Source organism: Tursiops truncatus, chromosome 10 (genome assembly GCF_011762595.2).
Source record: "Tursiops truncatus isolate mTurTru1 chromosome 10, mTurTru1.mat.Y, whole genome shotgun sequence".
Classification (NCBI taxonomy): Eukaryota; Metazoa; Chordata; class Mammalia; order Artiodactyla; family Delphinidae; genus Tursiops; species Tursiops truncatus.
This window is the reverse complement of record NC_047043.1, coordinates 102,468,624-102,489,313: the sequence shown is the minus strand read 5'-3', so window position 1 is coordinate 102,489,313 and position 20,690 is coordinate 102,468,624. Positions and strand designations below refer to the sequence as shown.

Here is a 20,690-nt window from a genome sequence, read left to right as displayed (position 1 = left end):
AAGGCTCCCAGACCACCCCCTTTTGTTGCTGTTGTTAATTCAAATTACAAATTTGTGCATGGTTTTAGTTTCCGTTAAGCCTTAAGAAACATTTGATGTCACAATTCCTCTTGGCCACGACTCCATCTGAGGATCTGCTATTACGTGATAAGCTCAAATGCAGAACGTTTCAACATTATGAAATACCTCAGCTTTTTTCAAGAAAAGACACGTTATCACCAAATCACAGAACTCAGAAAGACCTTAGAAATCATGTAGCCAAAGCCCCTCATTTTAGAAATAAGCGAGAATTTAAGGCTCAGACACGTTAAGTGATTTGCTCAAGGTCATAAAAACCAGTCCGTTCCAGACTCGAGACTGGAGCTCAGATTTCCAGACTTGCAGGCGGGAGCTCCATCCTTCCGCAAACCCCTAAGAAACGTCTGCACGCAGATTGATCCAGAACACCGCACGACGGGTGTGAGACGTGACCGAACAGAGCGCTTCATACCAAGTAGAAGCCGCCGGTCCCCGCACCAAGTCCCGCGTCTTTCCGAGGTCCGAGCTCCTCTGCAGGGCTGGACTCCACAGGCTGCGGCGCCCCTCCGCTCCACGCCTGCTGTCTGACGGCGTCGGGGTCGGGGGCCGAGTCTGGTTCCACTTTGATGGGAACCAGCAGCTCCGGGGCACTGCTGTCTCCCTGGGGGCCGCTCGCAGAGGTCAAAGCCTGGGGGTCCCGACTCAAGCTCTTCATGGGCAGAGCCACCAGACAGCCCAGCGCCCCTGGGTCCACGGCCTGCACGTCACCTGCAGCGAGGCTGCCCTGCTGGAGAACCGTGGCTGCCGTCCCGAGGACGAGGGGCCTGTCCGGGCCCAGTGGGACGTCACTGTGGGCCACCAAGACCAGGGGGCCCATGGGCCCTGAGGCAGCCTGACTGGCAGGGAGGCCCCCCCCGAGAGAGGCGCTCACAGAAGTCACGTCGACAGTCAGGATCCCAGTGCGGAGCGCCTCGTCGGAGGTCCTGGGGGCACCACCGCTGTCGCCAGGCGTGTCGGAGAAGAGGACCGCCAGGTCCACGCTGCTGAACTCACTCTGGCCGGGGCTGCTGAGGTCACTGCTGGGCGCGAGCGCGCTTGGAGCTCCCAGCGGAGGGAAGAGGTCTGAAAAGGAAGGAACACTCTGGTGACCTCAGGCCCTCAGAGACCAGGGAGCTCTGTATGTGCTCAAGACGTGAGCAGGCGGCCACCGAGGGGACAAGGATGGTTCTTCCTGCCGCCGGTGCCTGGCCCTGCAGGCGGCCACGCTCTGCAGCGAGGCACTGTGGGGGACACGCCCGGCGCCCTGTCCACGCTGCCCGGAGCCTCGAGCCCACAGGCATCTCCCCAGACGACGGGCGTGACCTGGGTCAACGACGCTCCCCAAAGTCACACCGCCCAGTGACGGAAGAGGCAAGACTCAAACCCAAGTCCTCCTGGCTTCACACCCTGAGCTCACTCCACCACGAGCAGCCACCCTAGGAGACCAAGCACCCTCGCGGAGCAGACACCTGCAGGCCTCGGGCCACGCTGAACCCTGGCTCCCTGACACTTCTGGCATCAGCTGTGTGGGTCCACGTCCCATCCAGCTCTCTGCCCGCTTCGCGACAAGCAGCTTCTCCAGAACGAGAGGGCGCAAGGGCAGGGATGGACAGTGGGGAAGATCTGGGCTGCCGGCCCGCCTGCCTCTGGGCTGGAGCAGGGCGCCCCAGGGAGCTGCGGAGAGCGCATGTCAGACACCGCACTCTGCAGGCCCGGCCGTGGCCTCCTGGATGGAGCTGCTCCTTTCCAGGCTCCACCGCCCCCACTGCCGCGGGTCCCAGCGTCTGTGCCCCTCAGCGGCAGACACAGGGCCTGGCCCTCAACAAGCCGCCCTCGTTCACTTCATTGCTGCCGCAGCGCTCTCCCAATACTTGATTATTTGTTATTCAATTAAGATTTTAAGTAATCAGATTACCCTTGGGAGGATACTGAACACTAACGCACTGTAAAGGAGCTTCAATGAACGTTCAAGTTGAGGGTTCATACACAAGAACACCCGATCACCCAAGCCCTAGGGCTCACCAGGCCCAAGCAAACAGGAAACGGAAGCACAAAGAACCGGGGCACAGCTGCCAGACGAGGCCCTGGCCGCCCCTCTCCTGCGGCTTCCGACACCCAGGCCCGGCCAGAGGGAAAGGCGCCCCCAGGCCTGGCACCATCCCTGCCTCCCAACCCTGAGCTAATCCCAAGCTCACGCTGTCCGGCTGTGGACCCACGTCAAGGTGCCTATGATGCTTCCACTGTGAACCTATGAAAGAAACCTACTCTAGCCGCCATCCTCCCAAGAGTAAATAAACGACAAGCAAATTCAGAACCTATCACCTGCAGCTGTCATGCTGCTTCAAAGTTTAAGAACTGGATCAATCTACCATTGCTTCAATAGTCACCTAGTACCAAGGAAACATTCTGAAAGGGCAGTAATCCTCTGAAGTAATTAAAACTGGAAACATGTCTCTTTTTCAAAAGTTTCCTTGATAACCTTGATGATTCAGCTCCCTATGAGAAAATCAATAATAATCTAGGCAAACAGGTACCAGTGTGCTCATCAATTTCCTGTTAGCATTTTGCTGATTCCACAAATGTTTACTGGAGACCTGCCAACGTGCAAGGGTCAACATCCAAAAATCATTAAACAAATGTTTGCACAGAGCGTCCAGCACTAGGCCACACCACGACCTCACCCCAGCACTTCCCTGCCGACGCGAGCCCCAGCTGGGACCAACGTGAGGGGGACCCGCGCAGCCGCCCACAATAAACAGATGCTCCCAAGCTCCTAGTTATCAGGAGGCGAGCCTGGGACCCCGTCACACACCCGACACGAGACCACGTCACATCATAAATGCCCGGCCTGGGCCACCCCCCGTCACCTACCCCACGCAAGACCACGTCAGATCATAAATGTGGGGCTTGGGATGCACCCCAGTCACCTACCCGACACGAGACCGTGCCACACCGTAAACGCCAGGCCTGGGACACACACCCCCGATCACCTACCTGACACGAGCCCATGTCACAGCATAAATGCAGGGCCTGGGACCACCCGCCCCCATCACCTACCCAACACGTGCTTCACATAGTGGTGCCCCTCCCAGGATCACAGCGGGGAAGCGGCTATGCCTGAGGCTGGGCAGGCCTGGCACAAAGGTGGCACCGAGCGGGGCCTGGCAGCAGCTGCTCAGGTAACTACAGCTAGGACTTCACCCTCCAGGCCCTGCCAGGAGCAGCAGGCCTGCCGGGCCGCAGAGCACGGTGCTGGGACGGCTCTAGGGAGAGGCAGCCGCCGGGCCACCCAGACCCTCAGGCCCGCCCAGGGGCCAGCGCACGGGGCAGGATTCTCAGTCCCAGGCCCCCAGGTAGCAGGACGGCCAGGTCCGTGTGCCCAGAGTCGCCCCTCTGGGCTCGTCGTGGTTCGCGCTCTGCCCCCAGAACGTCCAGGAACAGCTCTGTCCTGTCTCCAAGGACTCTCCCAGGCACTGGGGTGGACAGGAGGAGCTGAAGGAGTCGGACGCAATGGGAGGCAGGCTTGGAATACAGGACGAGGTCACAGGGAGAGACTCAGAAGCCAGGCTACGAGGGCCAACCCCATGGAAGCCCCTCAGAGACGAGGGCGGGCGAGAGGGTCAGAGGCGGGAAGCAGCAGAAGAGAGGCCACAGGGCCACGCGGCGTGGCAGCTGCGGTCCCTGCCACGCGTCCCGTGGACTCTGGGCGCCCTCAGGGCCGTGAGCGGGGCCGACCTGGGTGCCGGTGGTGCTGCCTGATCACGTGGGCCTTCACGCTGTGCTTGGAAGCAAAGAGCCTGTGGCAGCTGGACACCGGGCACCTGCTCTTCGTAGCGGCCACGTCCTGCAGGTGCTTCTTGGAGTGAATGTAGAGGCTGCTCCGCGCGGAGAACCTGGCACAGCACCCTGGGCAGAGAGAGGGACGCGTGTTAGCCTGAGGGTCCGCGTCCCCGCTCTGCCCCCCGCAAGCGCCCTCAGGCAGCATCACGAGGAAGCCTGAAGTCCCGCATCGGCCGCAGACAGGACGCGTGACCTGCACAAGCAGGCTGACCGCCTCCATTAAGCTGCTACTGGAAGAAAACCTGCGACCCCATGACATCTGGGGCTGGAGACCACCCCAGAGACCCGCCACTTCCTCTCATTACGCCCCTGAGAAGCTGTTGCCCAGACGGGCCGAGCAGATGGCCGGGAATCGAGGCAGGAGGGGAGCCCGGAGTTGGCCCTGCCCAAGCCCGCAGAGCAGACACACAACCGGGGCAGAGGGAAACAGGCAGACCCAGAGATACAGCCGCCCTCCTTCACGCCCCGACGTCCCACTGCTGGAGCTCGGCACGGCGGGGTCACAGGAGGGAAGAGGGGTTCCTGACGGCCACAAGCTCGTCACCTGGTAGGGACACATAAGCAGCCGGCTGTCCTAACACAGGCGGACTAAAGCCCGGGGTCAGGCCGCCCAGCGTGCCGGGAGCAGAGGAGGGAAGGTCTCAGGAGACAGGTCACGTCTGAGGTGCCGGGCGGCGTGGCCACCACAGCAAGGAGGTGCGGCCGAGGGGCTGCCAGGCCACCCGTGTACGGCCGTCTCGACCCCCTCTGTAAAGCGGGGCCTCCACGGTACTCAGGACGCCCAGGAAGGACGCCACTGCGCTATCATGCTACAGCATGTCAGGGAAGGCGACGGGGTCGCTGGGGGCCGGAGGAGGGCTACTGCAGGAAAAGAGGCTATGCAGAGAGGAAACGGCCGTGGCAGTAAGGGCTCTGCTACCCCTGAGAGCAGTTCTGAACTGATTTCATTTTCAAACAAAACTTCACACCCGTTTGCCAGGTCAGGCTCAGGTCAGGCTCAGGACAGGGCACTTGGGAAAGACAACAGAGAAGAGACATCTCTGGTCTTGCCCCCGGGGGCCCTGTCGCCACGTGTGCTCCACACCCCCTCCCAGCTGGGACCCTCACAGAGACTTCCCGAGGGCGGGGTCGACCACCACAGGGACGTCACCATGCTGCCGCCAGCAGAGTTTCTACTTGTAGAGATACTTGCGAATTCAACAGGGAACAACGCAGGTATCATTTTAATTTGTATTTCCTCTGATGATCAGAAGTATGACCATTTTATCATGTGTGTCAACGACTACGTTTTCCTAATTACAACATAATCTATTGAAACTTGCGTTACTGCTTTACAAATTAAGGATATTCACACACAGCCCCACACATTTCTACCACGTTACCACCCCGCAAGGGGAAGGGCAGAAGCAACTTGTCAAAGACAGACTTCCCTCCAAACCCCAGCTCCTCAGGAGTCTGCCCAGCTCGCACCCACATTCCGTGGGCTCCACGGCAGGCTGGAGGCCCAGAGAAGCCCCACCAGGCACACGCCGCCCTCAGGCCGCCCCCGTCCACACTCGCTGCTGTGCTGCACTCCCCATCCTCTCCTCCTCCTGCTACTACTACGGGAACGGCGGGGAGTGGCGGCTTCTTAACTTATTAAGAATGTTCCAAACGCCTACAAAACCAGAGAAAATGGTGAAATCACCCAGACTCAAGAACTGTCAGCTCTCAGCAAGTGTGACAAAGGATTCTGGGATGCCTCCGCCAGCCCGCCTTCACCGCCGCCCCCTTGACCAAGCGCTGCCGGTCACCCTCTATGTCAGACCTGCGCAGAGCTCTCAAGGACGCACTTACCAAAAGGAAAATCCTGCCTCCTCCGTCGCCAGCCCTGCCCCTTCCTCTTTGCCTCAATCCCCTCGAGAAAGAGGGAAGCCTCGCCCCGCCCACCCGCCGCCGCCATCGCCGCAGGGGTTAGGCCCCCCCCCCCAGGTCTCTCCAGCCGCCCGCGGCCCCTCAGCTCCTCCTCGCACCGGCCCACTTGCCTCCTTTCCCAAACTTGGTGTTCTCTTGGCCCAGTGCCCACCTGGCCCCTCGCGTCCTCCTCAGGCCCCTCCCGGGGCGCCCTCTGCTTGCCCACCCGCATGCAGGGCAGTTCCCAGGGCTCAACCTGCCGGCAGCGGCAGGTTACTGATGTCCTCTCAGCCCTTAATTAAACTCCCTGACCAGCTGGGCCCCCACCAGCCCCACTGGACAGAAGCAGAGAAGAGGCAGGGCTGGGAGCCGCACGCAGGCGCCTTCGCGGCACCTGTCCCGCCCCCAGCCCGCTTCTCAGGCCCCAGCAGCACCTGCGCCGCCTCCCGAGCATCTGTCAGCAAAGCCCGCGGGCACCTGGAACGCAGCGCGTCCGCACCCACCTCCTGCCTGTGCCCCGTGTCCCCGTCTCAACTGAGACGCTGACCCAGCCGCCAGCCCCTCCACAGCACCCACTCCTGAACCCTCGCCAGGCACCATGCATTCTAACTCCCGCCTCTGCCGTCTACGCCGTCCCTCCCTTCCCAGCGCCTGCCCAGGCACCGGCCCATCTGCCCAGGACCCCAGACTCAGCCTAAACCTCCACTGTGGCCCCATCACCCCGCCTAGAGCCCTCAGCCTGCTGCCCACACCGGCCCTTCTGCCTCCCCCACCCCAAGAACCCTCTGGGTGACCTCCTCTGTGCGCCAAGCACCCTGCACGTTAGCTGCGTACCTGTGGCCCCAACAGGAGCCCTGGGGAGAGGCGGGCCTGTGTCTGATTAGACCACCTGGGCTACGTTCCAGAAACTGCTCAGCTGGAAGTGGGTCTTTGGTATCCCCTTCTCCAGGTGAGGAAACTGAAGCCCAGAGAGCCTTGCCTGAGTCACTGATTCAGGGAGGGCGGAGCCAGCGTTCTACTTCACAGCCCGAGGGACCCGGCCCTCCGTCCCGGAATTGCGCCTCTAAAACGCCAGCCCGGCTTCACTGCTGTCCAGTCCCAGCGTGAGGAGCCACGGCTACGGAGTCCGAGACACGCGCCACGTGCCGAAATGGGCTTTCTTCACACGTTCCGTCAGTGGGTCCTCACAACCGTCAAACCCAGAGGGGACTCAGCAGAGCGCCCCCGCAGGGCCCAGTCCCGCGGCCTCACTCTGAATCTGCTCTTTCCGACACACTGCTCCCAAGACCCGGCCACCGGCTAAAACCAGCCGAGCCCACCTCACGGCGCAGTTGACACGACGCACCTCGAAGCAACTTCCACGCATAGCGTCCAGGCAGCCGTGGGGCCAGCTCACACCTACCTTCCACGGGACACGCGAAGGGCTTGGTGCCCAGGTGGGTGACGCTGTGGCCCTTGAGGTGCTCGGCCCTGGTGAACGACTTCCCGCAGCCCTCAACGGGGCAGGGGAAGCGGCGGTCCTCATCGTGCTTCCTGCGGGACAGAGAGCAACAGGCAGTGATCACTCACAAGCAGAGCATTCCGTTCAGGACGAGCAGCCTCCCAGAGACCCTGATGAAGCCGCTTCCGCCGCTCAGCAACCCCGCTCCTACACAGGCTGTCCACACCGCAAGGGACACCACCTCACACACACACAGCCTTTTTCTAAGTAGACACCTCAGATCCCAGCTGGGCAAGTACAGACGAACCACCCAACCTCCCTGGCTCCCAATGCAGAACAGGAGAACAAGGGGCTTCCCTGGTGGCGCAGCGGCTAAGAATCTGCCTGCCGATGCAGGGGACGTGGGTTCGATCCCCGGTCTGGGAGGATCCCACATGCTGTGGAGCAACTAAGCCCATGCACCACAACTACTGAGCCTGTGCTCTAGAGCCCGCGAGCCACAACTTCTGAGCCCACGGGCTGCAACTACTGAAGCCTGCGCACCTAGAGCCCGTGCTCGGCAACAAGAGAAGCCACCACAAAGAGAAGGCCACGCACCACAATGAGAAGCCCCTGCTCGCCGCAACTAGAGAAAGCCTGCACGCAGCAATGAAGACCCAACGCAGCCAAAGATAAATAAAAATAAATAAATGTATAAAACAAAACGAAACAAAAACAGGAGAACAAGAGATTCAGTGTCACAGCTGCTGAGAGGCCGAACAAGGGACACAGGCCAGGCGCCGAGTGTCACCTGCACAGAGGCCCAGTCCTCCAAGGCGTCATCACTGCCGCGGGAAGTTTGTAAAGACACGACGAAGCCTTACTCTATAACCTTAATTTTTTTTTAAATATCAAATTGCATATTAAGTATACCAGTTAAACTCAAAAACAAGTACACACAGAAAACACTGACTCTGGGGGATCAGACCCTGTGTGGTTTTCTTCTTACAAGGTTTCTGAATTTTCCAAGTTATCCACGTTGGTTTGTTTTTTATAACTTAAAGAAATCCAAAGATTATTCCACCCATAGGCTTCTACTACTAACAAACAACTCACCTGTTTTCAAAACTGACAGTTCAACCAAAACATAAAGATTACCTTTTGTGCCTCAGGAGCTTAGACATGCTGGTGAAGGTCCAGCCACAGCTGTCAGAGTCACAGATGAAAGGTCTTTCGCCTTAGAAAGGAAAAGAGAATCACACCACGTGATTACAAACGTGAGCTGCGCCGGCGGCAGAGGGGGTCCAGGCGCCCCCGGATTCTCACCTGTGTGGCTTCTCAGGTGGATCTTCAGACGACAGGCTTTGTCATACTGTTTGCTGCATCCAGGGAAGGAGCAAGAAAAGAGTTCCTGTTCCCTGAAGTGGGCCCGGTTATGGGAGAACAGAGCGCTCACCGTGATGAACGTCTTCTCACAGCCTGAACAGAGAAAACACAAACCCTGCTCACCGGCGTGACGAGAATCACACAACTCAGCTCAACCAGTCGCCACCCCAGGGCGCTGCGTGCACGGGGGCAGATGCAGAGCACGACGACTGAGGAGCATCTCCAGACAGTGAAAACCTTCGCAGCGAAAGCAGCAGCCCACGGTGCACACAGGCCACCTGTCCCCATGTGACCGGGAGACACAGCACCAGATCAAGAGAAAGTCCTCCAGCACAGCTGTGCCCCCAGTTCTGTAGCTCAGACCCTGTGGACACGGTGGGGACTCAACTGCCCAGGTCACCCATGTGAAACCAGAAACCCAACGAGAAAAATCAGAGACTAAGGAACAAGATTCCGCCTGGTCGGGCTGAGCTTGGAAGGGCTGCAAACGACTGCAGTAACACCTGGGACTTTTTCACCTGTGAGAGTGAGGCCGCATCCCCCACCCTCGTAAACATCCCCTGGACGTCCTTGGAGGCTGGCAGCCCGGCCTCTGGCAGCGTGCTTCTCTCTCCCTTTGGTCCATTTCCTGGGGGTTCCCTGCTCTGTCAAGGGTCACTGGGGTCATCTTTGCTCACACGGCCTTTTTCCACCACCTGCATCGTCGACCCCGGCTGAGCCACCAGACTTTGCACATCACTAGCTCTCCTTTGACAGAAAGGTTCAGTGCTCAAACAGGGCAGAAAACACGAGGCTACGAGACGCTGACCAGGAGTCTGCGCTGCAGCGCTCCTCAGAGCCTTTATGGTGCTGCCAGGGGCGCACAGCACTCTGCAGGACAGCCCAGGGAACCCCACTTTTCACAGCGACACGTAACCGGGAAACGCTGATCTTCCTGAATGCCTTCCAAGCCTCCTCTCGGGCGTCAACCTGTCTGTGCCCAGCAGCCCCAGCCATGCCTTACTCCGGGCCTAGGTGCCTTCCCACACTCCGGCAGGGAGGTCTGAACAGGCTCAGCAAGAAGCACCCTCCCCCACCCGACAGTCAAGCCTCCCAGCCCAGCTCGCAATCCTTCCCACTGGAGCCTCCTCAGCGCCCCACTGCGTCTACCTGGGTCACCCCTCAGGACCCTCCGGTCCGGAACATTCACGCAGCTTCCCTGGTCCCTCTCCTGCTCCCGCCCACCTCAAACCAACACCCCGCGTACCATTCACCTCAAAACCCCCAGGGTGACCCCGTGCCCAGAAGCAGGCTGGACCCCGGTCCTCCTGGTACTACGCTCAGAAGGATGTCCCTGAGCTTTTTACTAGAGGGCGGTCCGCAGACCGCCGCCAGATTCCGAGTGCAGGACCAAGCGTTCGGAATCAGCGGCCTACAGCCATACTCTCCACGGAGACGGGGTGCACAGGACAGGCCAGGGCACGTGGGAAGAAAACACGGGAACCTGGGAGCACGTGAATTTTCTTCCGCCCTTTCAAAAGCCCACACGTGAGTGCACTTCATAACATACATTCTAAGGAGCGCACTCCGCGTCCATGACGCATCAACAGGGTCGCCGGGCACACACTCGCGCTTCTCTTTTAAGGAAGGGCACCTGGGAGGCCCTCGGGCACCCTGCCCCCAGCCCGCCCCACTGCCCCCATTCCCAGCCTTGGCTCTGCAGCGTGGCCCCCGCACCGCAGCCCCTCCTTCCCAGGCGGGAACCTTCTCTCGTGCAGACACACATTCCCCCCGAGAGCAGCTAGAGCTGCCTATCCCGGTAGAGAGCTCAGGGCACTCACAGCAGAGAAAGACCCCTCCGCCCACAGCATCCACCTGCCCAGAGTCTCTCCGTCTGAAGATAAGGACGACTTTCAGAACTTTACGCAACTGTGAAGCCCGAAGGAAACAACGCTTTCAACGTCACAATAGTGGATGCACCGCACCTCCGCGATCATCCCCTCGGCGCCTTAAGGCCTCGCCTGGGCCGCGTGGCCCTGCGTCCCTGCAGCCCGGGGCACGCGCCTACACGCCGGACGGAGCTTTTCTAAGTGACGAGACCTGCCTCAAACTCCCGTCTCCAGGCCCCGCCGGCGCCGCTCACCGGGGAAGTCGCACTTGTAGGGCCGCTCGGGCTCGAAGTGGCTGCGCTGGTGCGAGCTGAGCTTGGCGTGCGTGGGGAAGCGCTCGGCGCAGACCTCGCACTTAAACAGGCTCTCCTGCTCGTGGCCCTTCATGTGCGCCCTGAGGTTGTACACGGTGGTGAACTTCTTGCCGCAGCCGCCCACCGGGCAGCCGAAAGGCCGCAGCTTGTCGTGCGACTGCAAGTGCCGCTTGAGCTTGTACGACGTGGTGAAGGCCCAGCCGCAGCCGTCCAGCGGGCACTTGAAGGGCCGCCGGCCCTGGCCGCCGCCGTGCGTCAGCAGGTGCACCTGGAGCTGGTGCTTCTTGGCGAAGGCGAGCGCGCACTGCGGCTCGGGGCAGCGGTAGCCGGGGCCGGCGGACGCGCGGCGGGCCCCTGCCGGGCTGGCGGCCTCCTGGCCGGGCGGCGGACGCCGGGACGGCGCGGCCAGCGCGAGGACGCCACGCTCCAGGTGCACCAGCAGGTCCTGGCCGCCGGCGGCCCGGGGGCCCACGAGAGGCGCGGCGCCGGGGACCTGCGCAGGGCGGCCGGCCGGGCTCGCGGCGGCGCCGGGCTGGGGCTCGGTCTCCCGCCGCCCCGGGGCTTCGGCCGCGCCGCGCGCCACTTCCAGCAGCACCACGAAGGAGTCGCCGCCGCCGGGGCCCGCCGGCCGGGCCTCCCCGCGCCGCGGCCCCTGCGCGCCGTCCTCTGGGTCCCGCAGCAGCAGCAGCCGGCGGTGCGCTGAGCCCGGGGTTCTGCGGGTCCGGCCGGGGCCGCCGCCGAGCTGGGGTCCGCGTGGGGCCGGGGCCGCAGCGGCGAGCAGCGCCGGCGCGTCCATCTTGGGCCGCTGCGCGTCCAGCCACCGCCTCGCCGGAAACGCCACCCCGCACGCACGCACGAGGAGCGCGACGCCGTGCGCTACGCACGCGAGTCGGCGCCAAAGCCCGGCGCGGAGTATGAGCCGGCGCGCGCCGGAGCCGGCCCGAGGCGCGCGTGCGCGGAGCGGCGGGCGGGGCGCGGGGCCTGCCAGGCCGCGTGACGTCAGGGCTCCGCGCGGTGGGCGGTGCAGCGTGGGTCGCTAGCGGCTGGGGTTACGCCCCCGGCCGGGTCGCGCGGCGGAACCGGCGGAACCGTGGGTCGGGAACGGTCCGGCGGCTTGTAGCTCCGAGCGGTCATGCCGCCTCAGTGAGCGCTGCCTCGCATCTCGTCCCCGCCCGGACCGACCGCGCCTCACCCGCGCGTTCCGGGACGATGACCCCGCGGCTGCCGTGCCCCCGCCCCCGGTCGGTCCTCCGCCGGCCGCGCCCGTGATCTAACAAAGCGCAGGTCCGGCTGCGCCCCCTCCCCGAGCGGCCCCGCTTTGCCCTTGCTCCCCACACCGGACCCCCGCCCCGCTCCCCCTCCTTCCGCAGGACGAGCGGGTTCCAGCCTGGGGGGTCGCTCCGAGTGCCCTCCCCCCGCCCCTCAGACAAGTCTCAACTGCAGTTGTTCCGTTCGTCCCTGTTCCAGTGAAGCCTCCGTGAGGACGGTGACCCTGTCGAGTCATTCACAGCTGTGTGCCCAGATGCTAGCAGTGGAGACGCTCAGTAAATGTGTGTTAAATTGAGGAATGCTGTATTATTAAAAGTTCTTCAGAAATACGGTACTTCGGGGGACTTCCCTGGCGCAGTGGTTAAGAATCCGCCTGCCAACGCGGGGGTCACGGATTCGATCCCTGGTCCAGGAAGATCGCACCTGCCGCAACTAAGCCCGCATGTCGCAACTACTGGAGGCCACACACCTAGAGCCGGTGCTCCCCAATGAGAAGCCACGGCAATGAGAAGCCCGCGCACCACAACATAGCCCCCGCTCGCCGCAATTAGAGAAAAGCCCGCGTGCAGCAACGAAGACCCAACGCAGCCATATATAAATTTATTTTTAAAAAAGAAGAAATAAGGTACTTCAGGAGTTCCCTGGTGGTCCAGAGGTTAGGACTCCGCGCTTGCAATGCCGGTTGGGGAACTTAGGTCTCTCCACACGGCCAATAAATAAATAAAATAAGGTACCTCAATAATATTGAAAAGAACAGGAAACATTTATATGTAAGAATTTGTGCCAAAAATAAATTGCTCCAAGACCATTCAATGAAGGAAACAATCTTTTCAATAAATGGTCCTGGGACAACTGGTTATCCACATACACCAGAATGGGTTTGGACCTCCGCCTCGTACCAGACACAAAAACGAACTCAAAATGGATCCGAAGCCTAATGTAAGAGCTATAACTATAAAACTACTACATCTGTGACCTTGGATCACGCGGTGGTTTCTTACCTGTGAAACCGGAAGCACAACCAATGAAAAGAAACCAGTTGGGCTTCAACAAAATTAAATACTCTTTTGAGTCAAAGAACACAAACAAGAAAGTGAAAAGACAACCCACAAAATGGGAGAAAATTTTCAGATCATAGATCCGATGGGGATCTACTATCCAGAATGTACTTTTTACAACTTGTAACTTAATCACAAACAGACAATGCAATTTAAAAATACACAAGGGATCTTAATAGACATTTTTCCAAAGAAGAAATACAATTAGCCAATATGCCCATGAAACAAAACTCAGTATCATACATTACTCATCAGGGAAATGCAATTCAGAACCACAGTGAGATACCACTCACACTTACTAGGATGGCTATAATTTTTTAAATGGACAATAACAAGTGTTGGTGAGGGTGTGGAAAAATTGGAACCCTCATATATTTCTGGTGGGAATGTAAAATGGTGAAGCCACTGTGGAAGAAAGCTCGGCAACTCCTCAAAAAGCCAAGGATAGAATTTCCTTATGACCCGGCAATTCCGCTCCTAGGCATATATCCAAGAGAAATGAAAACCCATCCACACAAAAACTTGTATGTGAATGTTCACAGTAGCATAATGCTACATTAAAAAAAAAAATGGAAACAGTCAAGTGTCCATCAACAGACAAAGGGGTGAACAAAATACGGCCTTTCCATAGAAAGGAATATTATTTAGCCATAAAAAGGAATGAAGTACTGATACACGCTAAAATATGGATGAACGTTGAAAACATGCTAAGGGAAAAAAGCCAGACCCAACAGATCACATATTGTGCGATACCGTTCATGTGAAATGTCCAGAATAGGTAAGTCCGTAGAGGCAGAAGGTAGATTAGTGGTTGTCAGGGGATGGAGGGCGGGAAATTAGGACTAACTGCTAAGAGCTAAGGGATTCTCTTCGGGGTGATGGAACGTACTGGAATTAGTGGTGATGAGTACACAACACCGTGAGGCTACAAAAAACACCAACGCTTATACTTTAAAATGGTGACTTTTATGTTCTGTATGTCTCCATGAAACGTATATTGTTAGAAGTCCATGCAGAACCTTGTTGGGGAGGACCCCATTTATTTAGGGGGGAAACTGTAGGCATGTTCACATGCCTGCATATCCTGGGGAAGTTTCTGGAAAGACACAGACACTGCTAGCACCCTGACTGCTCTGAACCGAGGTGGGAAAGGGCTCTTTCACTCTACACTTCACTGCCTTTGACACGTCTTCATTTTGTTTTAGATCGTGAGTGTCTTTAATTTTTATAATTAAATATGTTTTCCCCACTGTGGAAAACAGTGTAGCAGTTCCTCAAAAACCTAAACATAGAATTACCATCTTGAAACAGGAGGGAAGAGCGCAGGGCACAACCTTTAAAAGCTTGTGGATACGACAAAAACTGGTGAGAACCCATTAGGTCCAAGATGACAGAAGATCTAACTTCCAGTGGACGTTGAGCCTCATTACATGCTCACTGTAAATGCATCAGTTAAATGACACACCCACAGGGGCCAGGACAATTCCGAGGCTGACCATAAAAGGCCAAGAAGCAGGCAGGGGTCGAATTCCTGGAAATCCCTCCCCCTGCTCCAAGGTAGTTGGAATAACCTTCCCACTCATTAGCCTATGAAATTACCCAGCCCATAGAAACTAACCACCCAATATTTCCGGGCCTCTCGCCTTCCGAGCTGGCCCACCGTCTGTCTGTGGAGTGTTTCTCCCAGGGCCGCTCTCACCTTTTGAGACAGTCTGCATTCTGTCTATGGAATGTGTAGCTCTCTAAATAAATCCACTTCTTACCTATCACTTTGGCTCTCACTGAATTCCTCCTGCACTGAGACATAAAGAACCTGAGCGTCACCAAGTCCTGAGACCAGGTGTACCATCTTACTTAAAAGACCATGGGTTTGAGTCCCAGCCCGAGGCTCTGAGTCCCAATCTGGGTTTTGGCTGGGTTCGAATCCCATCTCAGTTGTGTGGTTTCAATATGACCCAGCAACCCCGCCTCTGGGTATGAACCCAAAAGAATTGAAAGCGGAGACCGGGACAGATATTTGCACACCCATGTTCACAGCAGCACTACTCACCACAGGCGGCGGCATCCTCACTGCCCACTGATGGCTGCATGGATAAATAAAAATGTGATTTATGGACTCAACAGAGTATTATTCAGTCTTTAAAAAAAAAGAAGGAAATGTTGACACATGGGACAACATGGGTGAACACTGAGAACATTATGCGAAGTGAAGTACGTCAGCGTCAGTCATGAAAGAACAAACACTGCAGTACATGATACCACTCACGTGAGTCCCTAAAGACAGAAAGATTCCTAGAGACAGAAAGTGGGATGGTCGGTGCCAGGGGCTGGGGAGGCGGAAGGGCCAGTGTGGGCAGGTCTGTGTAATGAAGGCACAGATGCAGTTTGAGAAGATGAAAAAGTTCTGGAGACGATGGGTGTTGATGGTTGCACAACAACGTGAATGTGCTTAAGACCACTGGCTGTACACTTAAACATGCTTAAGATGGTAAACTCTATATGTTTTTTACCACAATAAAGAAAAAATGTTTTCATGAAAAACCTTTGGTGGCAATATGCATGTTTTCACTGCTTGATTTTTCACCTTTCAAGAATGACTGACAATTTTTTCTTTTTTTCTTTTTGCGGTAGGCGGGCCTCTCACCGTTGCGGCCCCTCCCGCTGCAGAGCACAGGCTCCGGACGCGCAGGCTCAGCGGCCATGGCTCACGGGCCCAGCCGCTCCGCGGCATGTGGGATCCCCCCGGACCGGGGCACGAACCCGCGTCTCCTGCATCGGCAGGCGGACTCTCAACCACTGTGCCACCAGGGAAGCCCAGGCTGACAGTATTTTTAAAAACATTTTTAAATGGGTGAAATGAGCCCTGTTAAACGTTTGCCAAGGACTCTCCTTGCCCTCCCAACCACCCTGCAACAAGCAGGCAGGAGCAGAGGGGCAGCTCATTCCCTGGGCTTGACTGCCGGTGGTGGTTCGGTGATGTCTCAGGCACAGACAGAAAGGCACATTCTAGAGCGATTCCGGGCATTAGGAGCACCGCAGACACTGCGCGTTCACCCTCAGTAACCCAGGCCCTGCCCTCCGAGCAGGTGGGTGTAGAGAGGGCTTGGGGCAGCCGGGGGAGGAGAAGCGGAGGACACACGCGCACTTGTCATATTTGCATTTGGGGGGAAACCCCACCAGCCTAGCTGCTGCTCTCCCAGCACCTGATAGGCTGAAAGGCCTCACTGTGGACTCTGAAGGGCCAATGGTAGCATGCAGTCCTTCCGGAGCTGTGGCAGGAGTGGGGCTGGGCTGGGCCGGGCGTTCCAATGTGCTTTTTTCCCCAACACCACCAGGCAGTTGACACATCTGACACCATCTACCAGGAGATCCCGCAGCTCAAGTGCTCAGGCCTGCCAGAGTGCCGTCAGATGCCCATTGCAAGTCAGGTTGGCACCTGTGCTTCTGACCCACCGGCTACACATGGAGGGTTCCCATGACCCCCTCCTCGGGTTCAATTAACTTGCTAGAGCAGCTCAGAGAACTCGGAGAAACATTTTACTTAAATCACTGGCTTATCATGAAATGACATAACTCAAGAACAGCCCGATGGAAGAGGTGCGCAGGGCCAGGCCTGGGGAAGGACTCGGGCTCCCTCTGCAGTGTGCCGCTCACCCCGGATCTGCAGGGCTTCACCAGCCCAGAAGCTCTCCGCATCCCCTTCCTTTTGTTTTTTTCTGGAGCCTTCCTTACACAGGCGAAATGGATGAAATCATGGGCCATCAGTGATTGATTCAACCTCCAGCCCCTCTCCCCTCCCTGGAGGTCGCGGGTGGGAAACTGAAAGTTCAACTCTCCAATCACAAGGTTGGGTCCCCGGGTGACCAGCCCCATCTCAGGTGAGGCCCCAAATTCGGAAACATAAATTCAGGTGTGGCAGAAAGGGGCTTGTTACGAATAGCAAAACACCTCATCTCTCTCATCACTTAGGAAATTCCACGGGTTTTAGGAGCTCTGGGCCAGAAACAGGGCTGAAGACCAAACACATGTTTCTCATTGTAAATCATCGTACCACAGAGTTAATTTCTCCATCAAAGATCGCCGTGACGGTAAATTTTACACGTCGTGTGGACTGGGCCGTTTTACACCTTGCTTCTGGGTGTGTCCACGAGGGTGTTTGCAGATGAGATTAGGATTTGAATGGGGGGGGCTCCCCAGAGAAAGTGATAGGCGTCATGCAAAACAGAAGGTGGGAGGAGACGCAGCTTGCCTTTTTCTGCCTCCCTCTTGAGCTGGGACCCCTCCTCTCATCTCCCGCCTTGGGTGGGGACTCACACCATCGGCGCCCCAGGCTCCCTGGCCCTGGTGCTGGGGCTGAACTGCGCCCCCGGCTTCCCTGGGCCTCCGGCGCACGTGACGTAGACGGCATCTACCTCTATACATGGACATCTATCTATAGCACATACGGATATACGTACGGGTGTACCTCCTGCTGGTTCTCTAGAGAGCCCTAATACAGACAGATTCAAATCCCAACAGAGGCCATGCAGGTGACACAAACGTGGGGAACAGGCAGGGGTAAGAAATCAGCAGCTCCTGTCCAAGAATAAACAACAAACACACGTGGCCTCGCCGCTGGAGGACAGCAGAGGCTGCAGGGCTGCGGTAACTTGGGTGAAACAAGCCTCGACCCAAGGGGCCTCCGGCTAATTGCCGTCACAGCGGTGGCGAGCGCGTGGCGTCACCTAATCTCTTGACTTCTTTAAGTAACTCAAAATCTGGATTTTTTAAGTGAAATTTCCCAATTTCTAAAAATCGGTGACAATGTCAAAAAATTTTTACAGAGGGCAGGCCAAATAGAACGCGAGTGCAGGTCAAGTCCAGCACCAGCCCCCAGGGTAGGAGCCCCCTCTGGAAAGCCCAGGGCGAGAGAGCTGAGCCCTCCTGCACCGGCCTGCGCTGGCTGGCAGGGAGAGCCTCTGTTCCCGGGGCGGGGGGGGGGGGGGGGTCCACGTTCCCAAGGAGCAGAGGGGGCCCCGGGAGGGGCCCGGAGACTTTCACAAGCCCCAGTTTCGAAGGCAGCCGAACTCACGCCCATCAGGGCCGACTGTTTTCTACCTTCACTGTTTTGATGAAAACATTTCTGAGCGGACTACACACCTCTCCTTTCTTCAAGAAGGCTGGCAGAAGGTTGCTGCTGGTGGGAAGGAGTAAATACCTAAGTTAATGATTTTAGTGCTTTTCTAATTGTGGGAAGAGGTGAGAATCCAGGTTCATAAACAATTTCTCCAGAAACACCTGACCCTCTGAGGGCCTGTGCTGCCTGTTTTCCCAGAACACAGAGAGTCTCACCCTGCTCTTCGCCCTGAACTTTCCGGGTGCGCTGAAACGTCAGCGGCTGCAGTGGCTGGTGACCCAGGCTGCGGCCACTGCCCTGACTCCCGCCGGGCCCGGCGGCGGCTCCGCTCTGGGTGTCAGCTTCCCTTCTCCCTGCGGGCAGCTGAGGCAGGGGAGGAGACTGCTCACTGGCGGCCTCGGTAGGGCGCCTAGGGCGGGTGTGCAGCCCTCACACGTGGCCGGAAGCCTCCTGAGACCCTGCCCTGAGGCTGGCCGAGCCTGGCTGTCCTGAATAAGCGAGGGTGCTGGATGGGAAAGGATGACGGGAGGGCCTGGTCTTCAAACTGGACATATCCTCTTTGTCTCTCCCTAGGAACAGGGAATGTCCGCACAGATACACGCAGCAGGGTGCCCTCCGTGGAGACTTGTTGGCGGCGATACGACCATTTGGACCCCGTGCTCGCCGTGTGGAAGAGAAGCCCTCCCAGGATGGCTTTAGCAGGTGAGGACCAAGGAGAAGGGGAGGCCATCCGGGCCTGCCGGGAGCCCAGGCGCCTCGGCCTTTCCACGTGCCTCCAGGTGCCGCGGTGAGCCTCATGGTCACTTCACAGCAGGGCTGCGGTGCTCCCAGGCATCACACCTGAGGTTCTGGCAGGAAGAAGGGGCAAAAGCGAAGAGCGATGCAGCCGCACCTGTCTGTTTTTATTACAGCTTTCCCGGAAGACCCACCCAGCAGACTTCCACGTCGCCTCATGGGCCGGAACCAGGCCAACGGTCACTCCTAATTACAAGGGCGGCTGGAAAATCGGCTACTTTTTACGTGCGCGTTGCTGCCCAGACAACAGTGGGGTTTTGTTAGCTCAGGCGAAGGTGGAATGGCCTGTGGGGAGGACTCGGCCCCCCGGCTAGACGTGGGGGGCGGGTGTCAAGTTTTCTGCGGCTCCTTGGAGACCGGCCCCCAATCTCTTTCTCAATTGGAGCCTGTCGTGGGAACCAAGGAGAATGAGGACCTGGCCTCTCTGTGCAGCGAGGTCGCAGGTCTCGGGCGTGGACCGCCGGCCCGGGCCAGGCCGTCTCTGCCTGGTCACCTGGCGGTCCCACACCAGTCGGTCGGTCGGTCGGGGGAAGGCGGGGCGATGGGCGAGAGCCTGGCCAAAGGAGCACCTGGCCCTTGGCGGGAGGAGGGACAGCGGGCGGCCCCAAGGACTGGTCAGTGCCCCACTCGGCCACTTTTCACGGCACCAGCCCCCCGAGCCCACTCGGCGCCAGGCCTGAGCACCCAGCCCTGAAGAAGACCCGCACTGCCTTCCCGGTCCCCAGGGAGCCGCGTGGGGACAGCAGAGGTCCCCGCCCCCTGGCCTCAGCTGTAAGCTGGGGGCGCAGTGACACTCCCTCCGGGTGGTGAGCCCCAGGAGGGCGTGAGCACAGCTCCTGACCCAGGAGAGCACGGGGAGTAGCGGAGGGAGCCGGCGGGCTGTGAGGCGAGGGTGGGGCCGAGGTGGTGAGGGGACCACAGGGCTCTCGGTCCCGCTCACAGCCGCAGGGCCCGCTGGAGCACACGCTCATCCGCCACCTCATGGGGCAGCGTCACCACCAAGCCCCTGTCCTCCTGCATCGTCCGGCAGATGATCTCGTAGGCCTTCGGGTTCCCGGACCAGCAGCGGCGGGCCACCTGCCGGCGGGGCGGGGAGAGGGCGTGCAGTGTCGGTGCCACGTCGTCGGCGGGTCAGTGGGTTCCCACCAGGCGTTCCCAGGTCACACCTCCTCCTCCCTTGGCCAGAAAACTGACCCACCCGCCTGTGACGACGTGACACTCGCCATCCTTCTGCCCGAACTCCCCCCCACCCACCCCGGGCAGGGGCCCCAGGCCAGGCCCAGCGTCCTCAGGGCCCCCTGGACGGTGGCCTCGGCCCTCCCCCCACCTCTGGCTGCCTTCCTGCCACTCCCCACCTCCCCCAGCCATTCCCTCACTGCCGCACCGCCTTCCGGACGAGGACCAGCCCCCTCTGCTGGGGCTCCGCCCCTCCACTCTCCTGGGCCACCCAAGTCTAACCCTAGCGCAGGGCTCCCAAGCCCCTCCCCATTCCACTCCCATCTGCAAACACCCCCCATCACCCCCTGACCTCGCATTCGTGCTGCTTCCCCCTTCAGGCCCGCGTGGCCATAGAGACGGCTGGAGCCCCGCACCACACGCGCACGCACAAGCAGGCACGCGAGCGACACCGCCCAGGCCCCCTGCGGACACAGGCTGGGCGGGAAAGAGCCCGTC

At 58.9% G+C, this 20,690-nt stretch overlaps 2 protein-coding genes across 10 annotated transcripts in view; both read right to left on the bottom strand.

Moving 5' to 3' along the window:
• The window catches only part of ZXDC (ZXD family zinc finger C), a 40,451-nt gene extending 28,836 nt beyond the window's left edge, over positions 1 to 11,615 (bottom strand). For 2 of the 9 annotated variants that reach the window (XM_033865588.2, XM_033865587.2), the window contains exons 1-6: positions 10,719 to 11,614; positions 8,537 to 8,689; positions 8,369 to 8,447; positions 7,193 to 7,323; positions 3,793 to 3,963; positions 491 to 1,140 (exon numbers count right to left, since the gene is read on the bottom strand). In XM_033865588.2, coding sequence (XP_033721479.1) covers positions 491 to 1,140; positions 3,793 to 3,963; positions 7,193 to 7,323; positions 8,369 to 8,447; positions 8,537 to 8,689; positions 10,719 to 11,574 — 2,040 coding nt within the window. In that variant the 5' untranslated portion in view covers positions 11,575 to 11,614. Of the gene's footprint in view, positions 1 to 484; positions 1,141 to 3,792; positions 3,964 to 7,192; positions 7,324 to 8,368; positions 8,448 to 8,536; positions 8,690 to 10,718 lie in introns of those variants that run through there. The other 7 variants (XM_033865590.2, XM_073787799.1, XM_033865592.2 and 4 more) reach the window with 6 other exon arrangements.
• Positions 11,616 to 12,634: 1,019 nt separating this feature from the next.
• The window catches only part of UROC1 (urocanate hydratase 1), a 38,131-nt gene continuing 30,075 nt past the window's right edge, over positions 12,635 to 20,690 (bottom strand). Inside the window, exon 21 of the mRNA XM_073787816.1 lies at positions 12,635 to 20,093. Within this exon, the coding sequence (XP_073643917.1) occupies positions 19,953 to 20,093 (141 nt within the window). The 3' untranslated portion in view covers positions 12,635 to 19,952. The remainder of the gene's footprint in view (positions 20,094 to 20,690) is intronic.